Source organism: Diceros bicornis, chromosome 17, assembly GCF_020826845.1.
Source record: "Diceros bicornis minor isolate mBicDic1 chromosome 17, mDicBic1.mat.cur, whole genome shotgun sequence".
Taxonomy (NCBI): domain Eukaryota; kingdom Metazoa; phylum Chordata; class Mammalia; order Perissodactyla; family Rhinocerotidae; genus Diceros; species Diceros bicornis.
The window spans coordinates 26,574,178-26,595,949 of record NC_080756.1 but is presented as its reverse complement, the minus strand read 5'-3'; the positions used below and the strand labels follow the sequence as shown (position 1 = coordinate 26,595,949).

The 21,772-nt window shown below is 34.8% G+C and overlaps 1 protein-coding gene across 6 annotated transcripts in view; it reads left to right on the top strand.

Annotated features, from left to right (window-relative positions):
- The window catches only part of PPHLN1 (periphilin 1), a 118,721-nt gene that overhangs the window by 54,876 nt on the left and 42,073 nt on the right, over positions 1-21,772 (top strand). For 4 of the 6 annotated variants that reach the window (XM_058558489.1, XM_058558490.1, XM_058558485.1 and 1 more), the window contains 3 exons: positions 6,529-6,585; positions 9,043-9,122; positions 15,435-15,554. In XM_058558489.1, the coding sequence (XP_058414472.1) occupies positions 6,529-6,585; positions 9,043-9,122; positions 15,435-15,554 (257 nt within the window). The remainder of the gene's footprint in view (positions 1-6,528; positions 6,586-9,042; positions 9,123-15,434; positions 15,555-21,772) is intronic. The other 2 variants (XM_058558491.1, XM_058558488.1) reach the window with 1 other exon arrangement.

The following is a 21,772-nucleotide window of genomic DNA, read 5'->3' as shown; positions in this document are numbered from 1 at the left end:
TTTGCTAATTTTTTAACTTTTGACTTTTTGCTTTTTGTTTATACTTTTCAGAGTAATTTTACTTATTTTAGTGATCACTAGTAGTTTGGCCATGGTAACCATTTAAAGACTAATTCTTAATAATTCTTCTGTGCATTTAATATGTCTCTTATGTGCTTAATTATAAGCCACAGAATGATTTTTAGCTTTTTCATCTCAACTACGTATTGTCCATTTTGTGCTTACATGTCCACACGTATATTTAAATTTCTTCTACTTAGACTTTTGGGTTAGTCCTATGGAACTTTGTACTGCTTCAGACTAATTATTCTCCTAAATCAAACTGTTGTTCTCATTTTGTGTTTTACGTGTAAGAATTTTCTGCCTGTAACTTGAACTAACCTGGTCATACTGTGACTACAATATTATTTTTCGTTCATTTTTGTTGTCCATATTTACATGCTAACAGTATAGGTTGTACAAGTTAACCTCATTTCCTTTCCCCTTGTTTATTATGATATTGTTCTAGTTAAAATTGTTTTGTTATATACCTTGTGTATTTTTACTTGAAGTTTATTTTTATTCTAATTAATCTAACCAAACATCTTCCCATTTGCCAACTCCCTCAGCTATGTATTTCCTTTTTTTCTCCCCTTTCTCAAATGAATGTCATTGTTTTCCTATCTTATACTTTTGTTATTTACCTTTTTTAGGATAGCGTTAATGGTGACATCAGAGATTACAAGTTCAGTCTTCCATACCTGTTCTTTGTTAAAGTATTTCCTATGATGTTTACTGTATCATGATCCAGTCCTTCCATCTTTCTACAGCTCATTTTTTATAAAACAATTAAAATCTTTTCCTGTAACATCTACATAATGCTAGTTATTTGTCTTAGAGCCATGAAGATATTTCTTCTTTTTATGTTGTTCATCTTTTATGTATTTGAAGAGTACCATCTTAATCTTCATGATTATTTTTTCTAGGTTTAAATATATTTAGTTTCTTCAGCTGTTTCTTTTATTTTACATCCTTTTCAGATCTTTTGCTTTCCAAATTTTTTTTCTGTTCAAGTTGTGATGCTAAAAGTGAACTTTTATTTTGTCAACCACATTGTATTATTGGCCCTTATGGGACTCTAGGCAACTGAAACCTAAGCCATTTTCACATGTATTGCTCTTAAACAAAATGCCCTTCAGCCTGTACTTTTTTCAGGTGCAATTGTTTGTGTGTAGTTAATGCGTTAAAAAAAATCTAGGAATGCTAAATTTTATCTAATTAACTTTGGCTTATTATTCTGTTCCATAGATGTCCTAAAATCTCATTTAGTCATCGTATATATTAGCAGCAGATAAAAACAGCTTTGTTTTACCTGCACATAAGTATGCTTTATGTGTTTTGTGTTAATCATTAATAATTATGTTGAGTAGCATAAGGTCAAATATGGAAACCTCTAGAGACCTCTCTCTGTGGACCTCAACCATTTATCTGCATTGTTTGCTGTTATTTAAGCGGTTGTGATTCCCCCATCTTGTCTTACTTTCCACTTGAGGAAAGTGAGTGGAAGACTTTGTCAGGTGCTTTCTGGAAACTCAAGTTACAAAGCATTTCCTCTATCAAAGCAGTGACATAAAGATTGCCTTGCTTTGTTTTTGTGAATCCATTGTGGCTGCTAGGGATGAATATGTAAATACTTAGAAACTACCTCTTTGTTAATTCATTCTAAACATTTGCTATGGATTAATGTCAAATTTAGCAGTGATGCTCATTTATTAATTAGGTTGTGTGACATTTTGGTTGAATTTTTAAAATATCATTACTATGGAAGATGTGCAAATTTATTGTTTTTTTTGATCTTGTATCTGATTTTCTGTAGCTCTGATTTTGGGCCCTTCCTCCCCTTATTTTCTTGATATCATCAATCATTGTTAAGAATAGAAGATATTTTAAAGAAAGACTATTATTCATCAACATTTATTCTTTTCTGAAAGCACACCTTCTAAGATAACTGAAAATGTACAAGAGTTAAAAAACTATTTTGAGAAGAGTATATTTGGAAGACAGATTCCATTATTGAACTTCAATGTAATGGGAAAAGACACATGTCTTCAGACTTGTTGGCTGTGAATAAATTTGGAAGTCCACCTAAATTTTTGGATTATAGCTGAAATTCCAATAAAATTTGGAGGTTTAATTCTGCCTTTAGAATGAAGGCTTTTCTGTGCAGGCTTAGAGTGGTAATGGAAATATAGAAATAAGACTTTATCATCAGGTCGTGTACATTAGGCAGTGGGAAGGGAAGATAAACTTGTTCTCATAGCAGCTGAATATCATAGTGTTTCTTTGTCTTGAAAGTCACTGTATTTATGTTCAATACTCATACAGTCTTTTATTCAATGAAAGTATATTTCACGTAAGTGATTTGCCAAGCAAGACAGACCCAGTCTTTGCCCTCTGAGTTTATGACCTAGTGAGGGAGACAAAAAAGTCATCACACAGGAATAAACATTTTAGGTGCTATCTGAAGGATGGGTAGAAGTTGGTGGAGGGATGCAAGTGGAGAAGGATTATTGAGATGAGCTGTACCATGTGGAGTACTTAAAGAGTAATTTAATATTTTCCTGGAAGATCTTGGACTTTTACCTGGTCCAGGCTATGAATGTGCTATTGAATTAGATTCTACAATATATTCTTCTTGTTTGAGAATTTATTGTTGACTTACAAGAGAGCTTTGGCTGTGAGTTCCCTGGGTGAATTCTAGAGGTATAGCTATAGCTTTTCTGGCATCTAAGTGATCAAGGATCTAAAACAGTAATCAATTAATGACGTTTCCATATGTGTAGGCATTTATAGCATCCTTGTTTTAGGACTTAGTATGTTCTGTCAGTTGCACACATTCATAATATGTGCAGGTGGTGTAATGTCTTATTTATGTTTTTAAATGTAAGCCCGTGTGGTTTTAGCTGATGCATTAAAGGAGAGTTCTATTCGGAAGTGCACTTCCAAGTATTAGTAGTTAATACGCCTTTAACTTGTTGCATCTCTAATCTTCTAAGGATGACTGTTAAGGGGAAGCAGAGATGGTGCAAAGCTTTCTCTACCCCTCTGTCTGGTTGGGTTTTTTTTCTCTTGTTTTTTGGTGTCTTTATCACAAGAGCATTTTTCTTGTGTCCCCTCCATTTTCTGTTTCATATCTTCTTGAATAAACCGGTAGATCTCTGGGAAATCATGTTCTTCCTAACCAAGAGCCCCAAATTTGCATATCTTCATCCATGATCCAGAAAAATAAATCATTTCCTTAGTATCTTTGTAGCCACCACGTCTTCATTTGTTCATATCTAAATTTCTCTTTCAAAGCGTCAGCTATCAAAGGAGAGATGAGTGTACTACCTGTGCTATGGAGTTTGTTTTATTGATAAGACTTTCATTCAGAAGTATCTGTTTTATTGATAAGACTTTCATCCAGAAGTATCTGTCTTGTTCCTATCTGTTAGGCACTGTACCAAGAATTTAAGAGTTTGCAAGACATAGCCCCTAACTTTATCATCTCTAATGATGATTTTAATTTTTTCCCCTAGTAGTGTCTTTTGTTCCTATATGGGTTATGAATAATTAATAACACGATAAGATTGGATGAGTCTAGTTAGGTTCATCATTGCTTTCATCAGGAAAACACGTCAGGAAGAAAGTATATTTGTGAAAGTTCATATGAGATTTACAGTTCGATATTCAAAGAGTCATCAAATATTGTTAATATTTATATTCTTATCAGCTGTTATTTCAAAGAGTACCAAATATTGTTAAATTCTTACAGAACTTCTAAATGCTTGGTGGAACATTAAGTTGCTTCTCTGGCTTTGATTTCATTTGTATAGGAAGAACTTTATGCCTGATCTATGGAACCAGTATTAGAAATTTCCCTTCATTTTCTTCCTCCCCATTTATTCTTTCACTCACCAATATATTGACTTGGATTTTGGTTTCCATACTGTCACCTTCCGAATTTTCCTTTCCTAATTTCTTTCCGTCATCCTAATTTGGAACTCCTCTTCTTTAGCAAGTCACAGCAAAGACAGGCATGTGTTGAGCCTTTTTGTCCAGCTTTCAAGCAGGGAGTTAGTGTCTGCTTACTAAGATGATATGTGAGATGAATTTGAGGTAATGACTAAATAGCTAAGGAGTAGCATTCTGTCAGTTAGAAATATAGAAGTGTGAGTGGAAGAAGTGGATTTGAGAGACATTTGTATTCACAGTATTGGTTGTTGCCACCTAAGAATGGGAGAGCAAAAAGGATTGAGGTTAGGAGGAACACTTACATTTACGGACAACAGCCAACAGAAGAAAGAGAAAGATGCAGTTAGGAAGATGGAGGAGGACAAACACAGAAGTACAAAGACATGAAAACCAAATGGCAAAATACTAAGAAAAACTTGCTTATAAATCGTTAAAATGCTATAGTAGAGGAAAAGAAGAAAGACCTTTAGTTTTAAAATAAACAGATCATTGAAAACTCCGGGATGAAGAGTTTAAGCACAGTGGGGTTGTTTCTATTATTTCTTGTTGTATTTTAAAAAAAGATACTCTAAAACTTAGTGGATTGAAACAACCACTTATTTGTTTATGATTCTGCAATTTGAGCTGGGTTCAGCTGGGTGGTTTTACTAGTCTGTTAGGATATTGTTAAATAGCCCAGGCCTGTTAAAGGCAATATGGATAGGAATCTGTAGTTAAATGTGGAAATTTCTACAAATATGGATAGGAATCTGTAGTTAAATGTGGAAATTCCTACACTGTCTCTGAAATTTGCAATCAAAATCAATAAATACAGCACCATTGGTGTGTGAGTAAACTGACTCTTCAGGGGAAAAAAACACTGATTTGTGACATTTGCCAATATCCATGGAGTGAATATACCACCACGACTGATTTCAGGCTACCAGTGTGGAATCACTCAGTTTGGAAAAGATATGGACAGTTCACTCTCACCAGCTAGTATGAGCCAGCCCTAGACTCCAGACACTCCTGTAAAATATCACTGTCCTAATCTCTTCATCTACAAAGAATTTGAGGCAGGCTAACAAAATAAACACTTAATAAAACAGGATTAAGTAAATGGATGAAGGATTTTGTGTAAAAGGGAAATAAGGATATGAAAATAAAAGTAAGAGTAAAGTTAGTATATGAAATAAATGCCTATGATAAGGCTCTCAACAGTTGCTGTAGGTGAACTAAGAATTTGCCTAAAGCAAAGAGGAAATGAGCAATAATAGTGTTCACAGTATACCTCAGATAAAAGCAAATCGGCTGCTGAGGAGGAACAAAAATTTTCCTAATGACAGATCAGTGAACACTGAGAGAAGGAAAGTACATCTTCAACAACATTCTTGCAAAAAGTAGGATGGCAGTATTTGCATGATATTTCTTACAACATTTTTTAATTCAAGTTGCTGACAATGCCGTAACAATTCATAAAAAGTGTGTTATTTTCTCAGAAAAAAGGTAAAATTGACAATTTGTGATCTATAATAGAAGAATTTGAAATAAATGTTAACGAGTTTGCATTTTATTGGAAAGATATCTGGGAGCTCCTACTAGTATATTTAGGCTATTTAGAAAGCTGATTCTATCTCCATCATTAAGAGTTTGCAGGTAAGAAAGCTAACAAAATATTTACAAGATTTTAAATATGGGATAGTTAGGGGTTCAACCAAGACAGTAGCTGTGGATTTGTTTATAAAGAAAATCATTTACAGTTATGCGTTGCTGAACAACAGGGTTATGTTCTGAGAAATGTATCTTTAGATGATTTCGTCATTGTGAGAACATCAGAGTGCTCTTATACAAACCTAGATGGTATAGCCTACTACACACGTAGGCTATATGGTACTGATCTTATGGGATCACCATGGTATATGCAGTCTGTTGTTGACTGAAGCGTTGTTATGCGGCACATGACTATATGAGAAAGTTTGTATAAAAAGAATTAGCAAGATTTAGTAATAGGCTCTTGTTGAGAGCAAGTCAGAATGACTACTTGCAGATAACCATTGTAAGCCCAGGAAACTGATATGATATGCTATGAAAACCTTCCCAGTGTTCTTTTTGATTTCTAATGGTGATTCATCTTTCACTATTGATTTTTTGGTGTCATTGTTTAACCAGTCCTTTGAATGTCAACTTGAGATTAGACTAGGTGCTTACAATGAAGAGTAAGACAGGATCCCCATCTTCAAGTTTCAGTATCTTATCATTTTCTCATTCCTTTCTGCCCATGCTATCCTTGGTTAGCCTCATCTTCATAGTTCATTGTTCTTGGACCCAATTAGCTTCTGATCTTAAACAGAGATTTTCTTCTGTTCTGTTATTTATTCCTCTTCAGTGGTGGTTGCTCAGGCAGCCCAACTTGAAGGCAGGATAGGAAAGAGGTTAGAGTCACCAGCAAATGCTCAGAAGTTCCTATTCTCATCAATCCTACTTCTGGGTTCTTCTCTTGTTCCTCCTGGGCACAGAGGTGCTGGTGTTAATTCCTCCCTGCCCACCTTTCCCTAGAGTCCGTGCGTGCTGGTGCCTCCTACAAACGGCAGAATGAAGGAAAGCCAGAAAGAGGTGAGTTTTGAGTTAGATTTTGATTTGCGCTTGTGAAGGGGTGGGGGACTTGAATTGATAGAAGTTATAGAAATGGGAAAAGTGTGTAACTGCTCCATTAGTCTACTGTCAGAACCAGAGTTGAATAGCAGTAGACTGGGGTAATAGGATTTGGGGGGATATATGGGTTGGTTTTCTGGGCTAGCCATTCCTGGTCAGGAACAGCCGCCTCATTGGAGGTTGAGATCTGTAGAAGAAGTTCATTGGCAGATAGGACCTGACAACAGTAGGATCAGGGGATTTCTATTTACCTTTTCTGTGCTTTTTCTGCTGCCATCTGTATCATTCTTTTTCTTTATCTTTTGCTTCTTGCCTGCCCTTCCACTTCATGCAACAGGTATATATGAATATATGTGGATATGTCATAAATCACCTGCCTTACCCTTCAGCATTCCTTTGCTTTTGCACACTGAGTTTGGTTGAAATCTGCTTAAAGTAGCCCTTATGCAGCTAAATTCAGGAAAGATCCCAAGTCTACACTTGGGCATCATACTTGGCATACCTGTAGTGCTGATGTCTTATTTGTAAAGGAAATGCTATGTAAGAGATTAACAGATGCTCATGAAAGACTTTTTTCTGTGTCTAGCTGCTATATGCGAAAATTGAGCCTATAATTATGCCTTTAATTAGGATAGTGTGCTGTGCTGAATGGTCCAGCTGCTCATCTTCTTTTAAAGAATTGCTTATCAGAGTAGGATGGGGAGGTCATTGTATCCTAAGAGTGGGAAAATAATTCATCTTTTTACCCAATTTTTAAGTGCCTGCTCTTTTCTTAAAGGAATCAAGCTAGGTAGGTCCTAGACATTCAGAAAGAAATAAGCTATGATACTTGTTCCTCTAGGAACTTTGGTGCAGTGGCGTAGACTGACAGTGTCACAGCATGATGTGGAATTTGCCACATGCAATGGCAATATAATAGGAAATGACTAAACAAACCATGCTTTTAGTCATTTGGGGGTGTACTGATGGTTGGTATCATTTTACTTTTGATTTTTAAGGTCTACGAGAACTTTTAAACTTGCTTAGTGTGAAAGCCTCTTAATGATACCACAGAATAAAGGTTCTAGGAATATGTGTTTTTTAAGACTGTTGGAGCTTCAGAGTTGGAATACTGTGCCTAGAGCAGTTCTCAACCTCGGCACTATTGACATTTGAGGCCATATAATTCTTTGTTGTGGAGGGCTGTCCTTTGCATCTGTAGGATGTTTAGCAGCATCCCTAGGCTCTACTTACTATGTGCCAGTGGCACTCTCCCACTTGTGAGAATCAAAAATATCTTCACACATTGCCAAATGTCCCTGGGGAGGGTGGAGGGGTATCTTGAGAAAGCCTTTGCGAGTCTGCAGAACATTGGAAAAAAATGTTATTGACTACTGCCCTAAGAGCCTCCAGGCCCTTACTTAGCTATCTTTGTCATAACAGGAAGCGCTTAAGAGACTTTTTGACTGAAGCTGGCTCTGCCTCAGTTTCAAGGTTGTTTTGTCTCTGCTTTTGCTCTTGACTGCTTTCCTGGCCTTAACCCACCGTTCAGCCTTAACCAGCTTCTATGTCACTCCACACTTGGTGCCACTTTCTCCTCTTCTCTGTAATTGTCAGTTTTGCTAACAATTAAGAGCAGAGGATTTATGTTATATTTGACGTATATAGATAGTTTAATGAAATCTTTTTCTATCAGCAGCTTATTATTATTTAACTAAACACATTTTTGTTGTTGTTGAACTGGCTACAGTAATATTATTTAAATCTATTTTCTGGCTTAAGTTTCTGTAAAAATAATGGTATACATAGAGCACTATGTGAATATCTGAAATGCCTAAAGATAAAGGCTAGTGACTTTATCTCATACAGATTTATTTTTAACCGTTTAACAAGTATTTGGGTACTCATTCGTACCAGGCACTGGATTAGTAGTGTCCTAGGTTATAGTGTTCTAGTTTTTATTTTTTAAACTATCTCAACATTTTAGGGATACCTGCTAAATTTCCTACATGCCTCTCTTTGAGCTACCACTTAATTAGCTAGTTCTCTTTGGTGGTATCTGTATAATAACTACCGTTGGATCTTGTGATTTATTAAAAACCAGCTTTTAGGAACTTGTAGGAGGAAGCATTTATGATTTTAAAATGCTTTTTGCCTTTCTTGAGGTTTTCTCAGTGGCTCTCTGCTTGCTAGCTGGCATTGGTATGGCCTAGATTGCCATATATGTTGTCCGTTGGTTCTAGGTTATTTGAAATTTTTGATGGTGCCCAGCCTCTGAGAGAGATAGTGGATTTAGACATTAACAGATTTAACTTAATAGTGTAACGAAAATTTCAATACTAAAGTAAGTGTCTGACCCCCCCCATTTATTCAATTACAAAATAACACTAATTGAAAACAAATGAACTAGAAAATTGCATTTGATATTTTCTTATATAGGTAAAGAGAGACCTGTTCAGTCTTTGAAAACATCGAGAGACACTTCACCCTCAAGTTCTTCAGCGGTTCCTTCATCAAAGGTTTGTTATAGTTCTAAAATTAATTTAAAGAGGAATCACAAAATAAATGACAGGGAGTGTCTAGCACAAATGCTTTTATTCTTTACTGTCATACCTAATTGGGGGGGGGCATTTGCTGCATTTAAAAACTTGAATTTTAAGTAACTACAATTTGAAAGTAGCTACCAGAGTAAATGAGCAATTTCTTCATAGAATTTTTTCCACAGGTTATGCTAAAATTAGTACTTACTATGGCCCTTGCTCATCTTGACCATAACCAGGTGGGAATGAATATTCAGATGGGGCATATTTGATAGACTGTCTTTTATTTTGGAAGAGGGGGTTTAGCAGAAACCTAACATTTATTGTATAACTACTTGATTCTAGATACTATAGTAAGTATTCTCTTATTACAGAAATCCTATGATATAAGTAGGTATATATCTCCATTTTGTAGCAAAGGCTCAGAAGTTAAATAATTTTCTCAGATTATTTCGGTAGTGAATTCTCACAAACAGTTAAAGAATACCAATACTTCTCAAACTCTTCCAAAAAATAGAAGAGGAAGGAACACTTGCAAACTCATTTTATGAGGCCAGTATTACCTTAATACCAAAACCAGACAAGGACACTACAAGCACAGAAAATTACAAGCCGGTGTCCTTGATGAACATAGATGCAGAAATCCTTAACGAAATATTAGCAAACCAAATTGAACAGCACATTAAAAGGATCATACACCATGATCAAATGGGATTTATTCTCGGCATGCAAGGATGGTTCAACATCTACAAATCAACCAATGTGATACACTGCATTAACAAAATGAAGGATAAAAATCATATGATCATCTCAATGGAGGCAGGAAAAGCATTTGACAAAATTCAATATCCATTCATGATGAAAACTCTGCACAAACTAGATATGGAGGGAATGTACCTCAACATAATAAAGCCTGTGTATGACAGCCCACAGCTAACATCATACTCAACAGTGAAAAGCTGAAAGCTTTTCCCCTAAGATTAGGAACAAGACAAGGGTGGCCACTCTCCCCACTTTTTTTTTTTTTTTTGTGAGGAAGATTAGCCCTGAGCTAACATCTGATGCCGATCCTCCTCTTTTTGCTGAGGAAGACTGGCCTTGGGCTAACATCTGTGCCCATGTTCCTCCACTTTAAGTGGGACGCTGCCACAGCACAGCTTGACAAGCAGCGCATCAGTGCACACCCGGGATCCGAACCCTGGGCTGCTGCAGCAGAGCGTGCGCACTTAACTGCTGCGCCGGTCCCCACTCTCTCCACTTTTAATCAACATAGTACTGGAAGTCCTAGCCAGAGCAGTTAGCAAGAAAAAAAAAATAAAAAGCATCTAAATCGGAAAGGAAGAAGTAAAACTGTCTCTATTTTTACGTGACACGATATTATATATGGAAAACCCTAAAGACGTCACCAAAAAACTGTTAGAACTAATACACAAATTCAGTAAAGTTGCAGGATACAAAATCAATATACAAAAGTCAGTTGTATTTTTATACATTAATAACGAACTATCACAGAAAGAGAAATTAAGAAAACAGTCCCATTTATAATAGCATCAAAAAGAATGAAATACTTAGGAATAAATTTAATCAAGGAGGCAAAAGCTCTGTACACTGAAAACTATAAGACATTGATGAAAGAAATTGAAGACTCAAATAAATGGAAAGATATTTTGTGTTCATGGATTGGAAGAATTAATATTGTTAAAATGTCTATACTACCCAAAACAATCTACAGATTCAGTGCAATCCTTATCAAAATTTCAATGTCATTTTTCACAGAAACAGAAGAAACAATCCTTAAATTTGTATGGAACCACAAAAGACCTTGAATAGTCAAAACAGTCTTGAGACAGAAGAACAAAGCTGAAGGCATCACACTTCCTGATTTCAAAATATATTACAAAGCTATAGTAATCAAAACAGTATGGTATTGGCATAAAAAGATGCATAGATCCATGGAACAGAATAGAGACCTCAGAAATAAGGTCTGAGAAAAGACATTGATGCATATATGGTCAATTCATTTACAACAAAAAAGCCAAGAATACACAATGGGGAGAGGATAGTCTCTTCAATAAATGCTGTTGGGCAAACTGGGTAGCCACATACAAAAGGATGAAACTGGATCCCTATTTTACACCACATACGAAAATCAGCTCAAAGTGAAACCATAGAAGTCTTAGAACAGTTGGTAAGCTCCTTGACAGCATTGTTGTCAATGATTTTTTGGATTTGACACCAAAAGCAAAGGCAACAAACGCAAAAATAAACAAGTGGAACCGCATTGAATTAAAAAGCTTCTGCACAGGGGCAGGCTGGGTGGCGCAAGCGGTTAAGTGCACATGCTCTGCTGCGGCGGCCCGGGGTTCATCGGTTCGGATCCAGGGCGCGCACAGATGCACTGCTTGTCAAGCCGTGCTGTGGCGGCATCCCATATAAAGCGGAGGAAGATGGGCAAGGATGTTAGCCCAGGGCCAGTCTTCCTCAGCAAAAAGAGGAGGATTGGCAGATGTTAGCTCAGGGCTGATCTCCTCACAAAAAAAAAAAAAAAAAAAAAAAGCTTCTGCACAGCAAAGGAAACCATCAACAAAAAGAGGAGGCAACCTACGGGGTGGGAGAAAACATTTGCAACTCATATATCTGATGGGGGTTAATATTCAAAATATGTAAAGAACTTATACAACTCAACAGTAAAAAACTAAAAAATTCAATTAAAAAATGGGCAGAGAAACTGAATAGACGTTTTTCCAAAGAAGAAATATAGATGGCCAACAGGTACACAAAAAGGTGCTCAACATCACTCATTATCAGGGAAATGCAAATCAAAACCACAATGAGATATCCCCTCACACTTGTTAGAATGACTATCATCAAAAAGATAAGAGATAACAAGTGTTGGTGAGGGTGTAGAAGAAAGGGAACCCTCTACTGTTGGTGGGATTGTAAATTGGTACAGCCATGAAGGAAAACAGTATGGAGGTTCCTCAAAAAATTAAAAATAGAGCTATATGATCTAGCAATCCACTTCTGAGTATATTTCCAAAGGAAATGAAAACAGGATCTCAAAGAGATGTCTACACTCCTGTGTTCATTGCAGCATTATTTATAATAGCCAAGACATGAAAACAACCTAAGTGTCCCTCAGTGGATGAATGGATAAGGAAGATATGGTGTATATATACACAATGGAATATTATTCAACCATGAGAAAAAAGGACATCCTGCCATTTGCAACAACGTGGTTGGAACTTGAGGGCATTATGCTAAGTGAAATAAGTCAGAGAAAGACAAGTACTGTATGATCTCACTTATACGTGGAATCTAAAAAATCCGAATTCACAGAAACAGAGACAAGAACGGTGGTTACCAAGGGATGATGGGTGAGGGAAAAGGAAAGATATTGTTCAGAGATTACAAACTTCCAGTATAAGATGAATAGGTTCTGGAGATCTAATTGACAGCATAGTGATTACAGTTAATAATACTGTATTATATACTTGAAATTTGATAAGAGATCTTAAATGTTTTCACCACAAGAAAGAAATGGTAATTATGTGATGTGATGCAGATGTTAGCTAATGCTATGGTTGTAATTATTTTGCAATTGAAAAAAAAGTAGGTATATATCTTTGTTTTACAGAAAAGGCTCAGAAATTAAATAATTTTCTCAAGGACATAGCTGCTCTTCACTGCATCATTCTTCTCATTCTTACCTTCCCAGCATCCCAAAACGTGTTGAAAAGATGATCTATGGTTCTAATCCTCAAAACTTAAAAATTTGAAGTGTTGCTGTTTCCATCTGTTCTCTGCAGTTAAGAGGTTCTCTTCACTGACTTCACACTCTGTCTCTATCCATAATGTTGTTACTTCTCTTCTTTCTTCACTTCTTTTTGTTTTTCTGTCCTTGGTATGTTTGGCTTTTCAGCAAGAATACATATCACCTGGCAGTGTGTGCTGGTGTTCAGGGGGCAGCTGCTTCTCTACCTCAAAGGAAAAAAAGAAGAAAATGTCTTTGTGACAACTTGTGTCTTTAGAGCTTTCCCAGAAGTCTGAGGATTCTAGAATGCTGGGTTTTGAATAGGAAAGATTGATTGGATTTTTTTGGTTCTGTCTTACCATGTCAAGGGTGCTTTATCCACCTGAAAGACTGGCTTGTTTTTCTTGTCAGGTAGAAATGAAAGAAAAGTAAATAGTACCTGCCCATCCAAGTCACTCTGAATATTTAAATTATGATATATGAAGTATTCATTTCCCTGAACTATGATGCAATGTAAATGTAAGTTACCACATAGGACTTTGTGGTACATTTTAAAACATATTTAGTGGGAAACAAACCATAGTGGGTTTTAGATATTTTCCTCTGACAGTTTACATAGATGTTTGCATTTTTGTCTTAAAATTAGAATTTCAGAATTTTAGATGTATTATTATTCTATGTATTGGGAAAGTGCGGCCTCCTGTGTTCTTTGCGCAGGGTTACGTGGTGGCTGTGGGGGGCTTAATTACCTAGATTTCCTGATTTGGCAGAAGACTTTTTCTTTTAAACATTATGGCTGCCCTCATGTAGTAATAATTTTTCAGAGTTTATTTTCTGCTATTGGAAATTAGTTTCAAATGAGAATTTTTCAAGTGTACAGATTTAATGACAGATGAATAGAAGGATTCAGTTGTAGAAGATTTGGCTTCCTTCTTTACTAGAGATAACTTATAAGGTTTTGTTTTTGCTCTATAGCTTTCTTTTCAAAACAGATATCAAAAAAAAGTGGGGTATAAATTTTTTTTCTTGCATATATTCATGTATGTGTGTTTTTTCCTTCTGACTTTTTTTTAAAACTTTTTAACCTTATTACTAAATAATAATAATATTACTTATACCTTTTTAACCTTATGAATGGGTAGGGCTTTGGAGTGAGATATTTAGGCTTCCTCAGTGGCTGTGGAAACACTCCAGGTGGGTACATTGTTATTATCTTCCAGTAAATATTAGGGATGGCAAGCCAGTAGTTTGGTGACTTGAGTAAGCTATGGAGGGAGGTCAAGGGCCTTCTTCATCTAGAAGACCTAGTTTTAAGTTCCAGCTCAGCATTTTTAAGTTGGGGTAATGAAGTCTGCCTTAGCCACCTTCCTGGAATTCCATTTAATTAAAATACTTTTTTTTGGTTTGCATATAAAAGCACTTTATAAATGGTAGTGTACCATAACATGGGGATTTTTACTGGCACTGTCATCCATAGGAGGTATACTTGGAATCAGTTATGTGACTTTAGAGGTAGGGGCAAAATTCGGGGTAAAGGGCCTAGTTTTTGAAAATGTATGCTAATGAAATAGGATGGAATCAAAGAGTTACCATAAGGGCCTGAGGAAAGAATTTTTCTAATTTTTGCCTTACAATTTTTACATCTTATTCTGTAACATAGGGGAATCATGTGATCCAGAAAAAAACATTTTCTTCATTTTTTTATTGACCCCATGAACTGATTGATCTTCTTCAAATATGTTTTAGTATAGCAGATTTATAGCAATGCATGTGGAAAAGAAAGAAAAACTAAAGTACCAAGCGTTATGCTAGCTGCTTTCTGTTACCTCTTGATTCTCACAATTAATTTGTAAAACAGTGAATATTATTAATCTTTATTTTGTAAATGAGGAAACCAAGGCTCACAGTGTCATAAATTGTGTATATAAAATCATCTACCTGTTAAGTGATGAAACTTCCATTCAAACCCAGTTCTGTCTGTAACTCCAAATCCTATACCTTGTTTACTATTGTATGTGGTTTGAAGAAGGAAAGTAGTAGTAGAGAGCAAAAAATGAAATTCAAGTGTATAAATTTTGTATCAAGGGTAGGAGTTATATAAATTATTACAAATTATAAAAACAGCATATCTGGACTTTTCTGTTGCTTTGATTAGGAATTTACCTTGATGAAATTTTGGCATTATTTATTTCATTGAATATAATTAAAGGTAGAAAGTTGAAATCAGTATAATGGCTTGCATGTTCTAAATACTGTTAATATATTAGTTAATTGACAGTCTTTTGTTTTGTTCCTTAAACGAATTTCTGAAGGTTTATGTAAATGAATTTGAATCAGATCTAGTCTATATGTCCCAAAGGAATTGCTCCTTAAATTGTGTTGAGTATTTTGAAAAAGCAAGTAAAGAATTTACTTGTTCTCTATATAAATTTGAAGGCTTATATGATTTTAAGTGTAAGTGGGGTATACTTCTCGATGTATTTAAAGTTTAAAAGCCCTTGAGAATTGTAACAGAACTGTTCTTTTGTTTTTATTAGGTGTTAGACAAACCCAGTAGGCTAACTGAAAAAGAACTTGCTGAGGCTGCAAGCAAGTGGGCTGCTGAAAAGCTAGAGAAGGCAGATGAAAGTAACTTACCTGAAATTTCTGAGTATGAGGTAAGGCATAATTTCTCCTTTATGGTTCACATCTGAGAGTTTTGTCTGGATTTTAAATTATGGGTGGAAAATGTGGTTTATTCTAGTATTTTAAAATATATTTGAGGAGAATGTCCTCATGGATTATTAAAATTGACCACACACAGTAATAGTACAGATATGAATGACTCTGAATTCAATAATTATACTGTATTTGAATGTCTCTAGTAGTTTAGAAGTGTTAAGAATAGTATAAATATGGAGTATAAGGAAAATGCATTATGTATATGCTTCTTTTATGGGCTTTACTGTTAAACGTATCTCTGGAAATCATGGTAAGCCACTAGTCATAAATCAGTGAATTCAGAACAAAAATCTAATTAGACCTTGGATCTTGGGCTATATTTATATTGCATGTTATATTCTATGCAAATTATCTCATAAATATCCCAAGAAATGCAATTATGCATTGTTTGGGCTACATGTGACCTTTGATGAGTCTTGAGTACTGAAAGATGAGAGCATTTTTGAGTTTATAGAATACTGTTTATGAAATGTTTGTATTAAGATATTTGAAAATTATCTGAAAAATTTCTCTATAACCTATAACATTTCTAATAGAGAAATATGGACATTTCATGGGTAAAATTAAGCTTTTAGAGTCAGGATTTGGTACTAAAGGAATTATTTTGACATGATAGGCAGAGAATATAAAAATCTCTGTACATGACAAATTATGAAGATTTGGTAGAGATTTCTGGCTTTTTAATATATTTTTGCATGGCTTTTACTGAAGATCCTTGGACAGAAGAGAGCAAGCATTGAATTTGACATACAAATTATATACCACGTACGTCTTCATACACTATGAAAAGATCCTTTCCAAAGTAGCTGATGTACACTGTTCATAGAATGTACAAAACAGTACAAGCCATTTCCGTACTTACACATATAGTCTGATCTGTCATTTAGATATCAATTGTTCTTAAATAGGTCAAGATTTCCTTGTTATTATAGCTATGATAGTAGATATTTATGCATATTCTCAAGTAAATGTATCAAAAACATCAAGCTGTCTCTCTTTGGTGCTTTTCCAACACCATTTAATAGAGTGGTACATTTAATAGGGTCATTTTGCCTATTTTCTTTAATAATTTAGAATAATGGTTTTTATATTAATAATAGGTATCTGTGCTTCAAAATTGCTGTTTTGGAGAACTGATAATTTTTCTCAGAGTACTTAAAACCAAAAACCTCCAAAAATACTACTTTATTGTTTGCTAAATACTTTATCTTCAGTTAGCAAGGCTTTATTAAGATATATTCATCTTTTCTCCCATCATATTTTAATTCTTAATTAAAAAAAAACTCACTATCTACCTTTCCAAGATTTTAAATGTTCTACTTATATTCTTTTATCATTGTTTGACTGGATCTTGACTCTGAGTAGCCAGTGACATTGGGTCTAGAAAGACTTTTTTTTAACCTCCTTATTTTTTCTCTAAAATATGCCGAGAATTTGCTAGATTTTGAATTAATGAGAAGTAAATAACCATAAAAATATGTAAGTGAGGTCATAGGTCAGACATGATCTTTTGTTGGACCAAAGACAAAGGTGAGTAAGAGAAGGATTGAGATTTCTTCAGTATGTTTGTTACTTGGTGTACATCATTAATGTTGAGCAGCAGCATAAATTTTGTAGCATTGTCTAAAATGTTTTTCAAGTTAGATTGATACTTTGTCATACTGGAAATAAAGCAGTTGGGAAATTTTTAAAATATTATGTCTTTAAAAACTTAATTCCACCATATTTTATTAACACTGTGCTCAGATAGTAACATTTGTTCTTGGGCAGTTGTTAATTAGTTATTCATTTCAGTGATCTACATTTTTTGAGAAATAGACTTGTTGAGAATTTTCACCTTGGTTCTGTAAATTCAGATCTTATTTGAGAGAATAAGCTGGAAGGAAAGAAGGACTTTGATGCTAGGAAAGAGTTTGACATAGTACTGTGTGTGTGTGTGTGTGTTTAAATCTAGTTGCGACAATATTTTTATTTTATATTTTATATTAACTACTTAAATAATGGTTTGTGGACTTCAGAAACATTGTGTAGATTCATTTTTATGAGTAGGGAGAGATTAAATATTTGGGTTTCCAGTTTATCTTCTCTTGCTGCCATCAATAGCTTTAGGCAGTTTGGTTGAGAGACCGTGTAGTTTATAAATAAAGTCCAGTGAAATTGAAGATAAATTCAGTGATATGCTTAAATATTGAGGAGTGTTGTAGTTCATTCCTATGTTCAGTTTTATACTTTTACGTTTTGGACTGTAATGGAGAATTTCCCAAAATATTTGATAGAATAGTAATTCTGAAGGGTCTGAAGAAGGAAAAACAAGATTCGATTCTATTCTATTCTATTCTATTCTATTCTATTCTATTCTATTCTATTCTATTCTGTTCTGTTCTATTCTATTCTATAAGATTCTGTTAGCCAGTATGTTTGGGAAATGCTAGATTTAAAAGAGATAGGTTGATTTTGATTTTTCAGAGATTTTAGTATGTTAATATACTTATCAGTGATCTGTGAAAGGAGAATGAATAATAAAGTTTGCACAATTTATCACACTTTTGACTATGAAATTTTTTTCACAGTGCATATTTTAGGATTTGTGTTGTAAGGCTCATATTTTCAGAAAATAATACTGTACTGATTTTCTCATAGTTTGTTTAAATTCACTGAATGTTCATTCTGCATCTGTTTGTGTGAAACTCTGCATTAGAGACACCATCCTAGTTGTCAAGGAGCTTGCAATCAAGTTTTGTAGAGATATAATTTACTATCCTTAAATAAATGGCTATGAGAGTTTTGCTTTTGGCTATCAGAATGAAAAGCAAATTATTTGAAGGCTATTGGAATGTCCCAGTAGAACAGGTTGCTTCTTGCTGTAGAGGAAAAATTTAACATGTTTCTTTTAAATGTGAAATATGTTGTATACACATATAAGATGTCATTATTTGCTTCAATATCTCCGCTTATTCTGTCCCCAGTGAAGAATGTCCATCTTCCATGGACCACTGTCAAATTCATATTCATTCAGTAGAATCAATAGTGTTTGAGAAAATAAAACTCAAGATCTTTCTTGATTTCACTTTCCTCCCCTTGCTATTGTAAAATTTTATGCTACTTTCTGTTTCTCTATGGCCTTATATTGCCTTTATTAAAAAAATTTTTTCCTTATCTAGTTATATATATATATATATATAGAATATATCTCAAGCACTTGTCTTGTTTTCCCTCCAGTACTTTGGATAATATGTATCTAATTAACTAAACTAAATTTAATTACTAATAAGTTCTTTTTTCCAGTTTTGTTGAGATATAGTTGACATACAGCACTGCGTAAGTTTAATGTGTACAGCATAATGACTTGACTTACATATGTTATGAAATGATTACCACAATAAGTTTAGTTAACATCCATCATCTCATATAGATATACAGAAAAGAAAAAAAGTGTTATTTTCCTTGTGACAAGATCTGTTAGGATTTATTCTCTTAGCAACTTTCAAATATCCCATACAGCAGTGTTAACTATAGTCGTTATATTGTACATTTTCAGTACTTATGTATCTTATAACTGGAAGCTATTAACTTTTGAGCATCTTCATCCAATTAGCCCCCTTACCCCCGCCCCGCGCCCTGGCAACCACAAATCTGACCTCTTTTTCTATGAGTTTTTTTTTTTTTTTTAAAGATTCCATATATAAATGAGATCATATAGTATTTGTCTTTCTCTGTCTGACTTATTTCACTTACCATAATGCTCTCAAGGTCCATCCATGTTGTTGCAAATGGCAAGATTTCGTTTTTTTTAGTGGCTGAACAATATTCCATTATGTATATAAACACCACACCTTCTTTATCCATTCATTCATCAATGAACACTTAGGTTGTTTCCATGTCTTGGCTGTTGTAAATAATGCTGCTATGACTATGGGGGTCCAAGAGATCTCTTCAACATAGTGTTTTAGTTTCCTTTGGATATATACCCAGAAGTAGATTGCTCGATCATATGGTGGTTCTATTTTTAATTTTTTGACTAACCTCCATGCTGTTTTCCATTGTGGCTGCACCAATTTATATTCCCACCAACAGTGCATAAGGGTTCCCTTTTCTCCACATCCTCTCCAGCATTTTTTATCTCTTGTTTTTTGATGCTGGTCATTCTAACAGGCATGAATTAATATCTCATTTTGGTATTAATTCGTATTTGCCTAATGATTAGTGATGTTGAGTACCTTTACATGTACTTGAAGGCCATTTGTATATCTTCTTTAGAAAAATGTCTATTCAGATCTTTTACCCATTTTTTTAATTGGATTATTTGTTTTTTTGCCACTGAGTTGTATAAGTTCTTTGTATATTTGGATATTAACTCTTTATCAGATATATAATTTGAAAATATTTTCTCCCATTCTGTAGGTTTTTTCATTTTCTTTTCTTTCTTTTTTTTTTTTTGTGAGGAAGATGTGCCTTGAGCTAACATCCATTAGCAATCCTCCTCTTTTTGGTGAGGAAGATTGGCCCTGGGCTAACATCCGTGCCCATCTTCCTCTACTTTATATGGGACACCACCACAGTATGGCTTGACAAGCAGCGCGTTGGCCTTCGCCCGGGATCCGAACCTGCGAACTCCAGGCCGCTGCAGCGGAGTGCGCGAACTTAACCACTTTGCCACTGGGCCAAGCCCTGTCTTTTCGTTTTCTTAATCATTTCTTTTGCTGTGAAGAAACTCTTTAGTTTGATGTAGTCCCACTTGTTTATTTTTTATTTTGTTGCATGTGCTTTAGGTATTATATCCAAAAAAAATCATTGCAAGACCCATGTCAAGGGGTTCTTTTCCTGTCTTTTCTTCTAGGTGTTTTATGGTTTCCAGTCTTTTATTTAAGTCTTTAATCCATTTCGAGTTAATTTTTGTGAATAGTGTAAGATAGGGGTCTAGCCTAGCTTCATTCTTCTACATGCAAATATCCAATTGTCCCAGCACTGTTTATTCAAGAGACTGTCTTGTTTCCCTTGTCAAATATTAGTCTACCATACATGCATTGACCATTATTTTTGGGCTTCCGATTCTGTTCCATTGGCCTACGTGGCTGTTTTTATGCGAGTACCATACTGTTTTGATTACTATAGCTATTAAGCTCTTTTAGTGTCAAGTTTTTATGCTCTTCTTTTCCTGCTTTTCATTTTCCAAAAACTCATATCTGCTCTGACATGTTTCTTCTGCTCATCAATTTACATTTTTGTGTGTAGGCCTAGAATTATGAAGCCTGAAATTCCTATTTTGAGTGTGTTTTAAAACTTTAACAGTTCTTTTTTTTTTTTGTGGCATTGACCTAACTAAGATGGACTCTAGTGGCAGAATTATTTTGATCTTGAGTTAGTCAGAACAGTGGTAGTACAAGTAATCTTTCTTAACATCATCCAGAACTAACTGTTGTCTACCCTGTGTTAGAAACCTAGTATGATATTACTGATATTTGATTTATTTCTTAAATTATTCTTTTATTGTAGTATAAGGCACATAACATAAATGTTATCATCTTAACTGTTTTTAAGTGTATAATTCAGTGTTTTTTTTTTAAGATTTTGATATTTAGTGACTTCTAATATGTTAATGGAATTTCTTTCTTTTTTTCTTTTTTAGGAAGATTGGCCCTGAGCTAACGTCTGTTGCCAATCTTCCTCTTTTTCTTTTTTTCTCTCCAAAGCCCCAGTACATAGTTGTATATCCTAGTTGTAGGTCCTTTTAATTCTTCTGTGTGGGACGCCACCTCAGCATGGCTTGATGAGCGGTGAGTACGTCCATGCGTGGGATCTGAACCGGTGAACCCCAGGTGGCCAAAATGGAATGCACGAACTTAACCACAACACCACTGGGCTGGCCCCCAGTGGTATTTAATACATTCATATTATTGTGCAACCATCACCACCATCTGCCTCCATAACACTTTCACCTTGTAAAACTGAAACTCTATACCAGTTAAACAGTGACTCCCCAGAGCAATTTATCAGTTTATTTTCCTCTCCCCTCAGTCCCTGGCAACCACCATTGTGCTTTCTATCTATGATTTTGACTACTCTAAGTACCTCATCTAAATGGAATCATACAGCGTTTGTCTTTTGTGACTGGCTTATTTCATTTAGTATAATGTCTTCAAGGTTCATATATGTT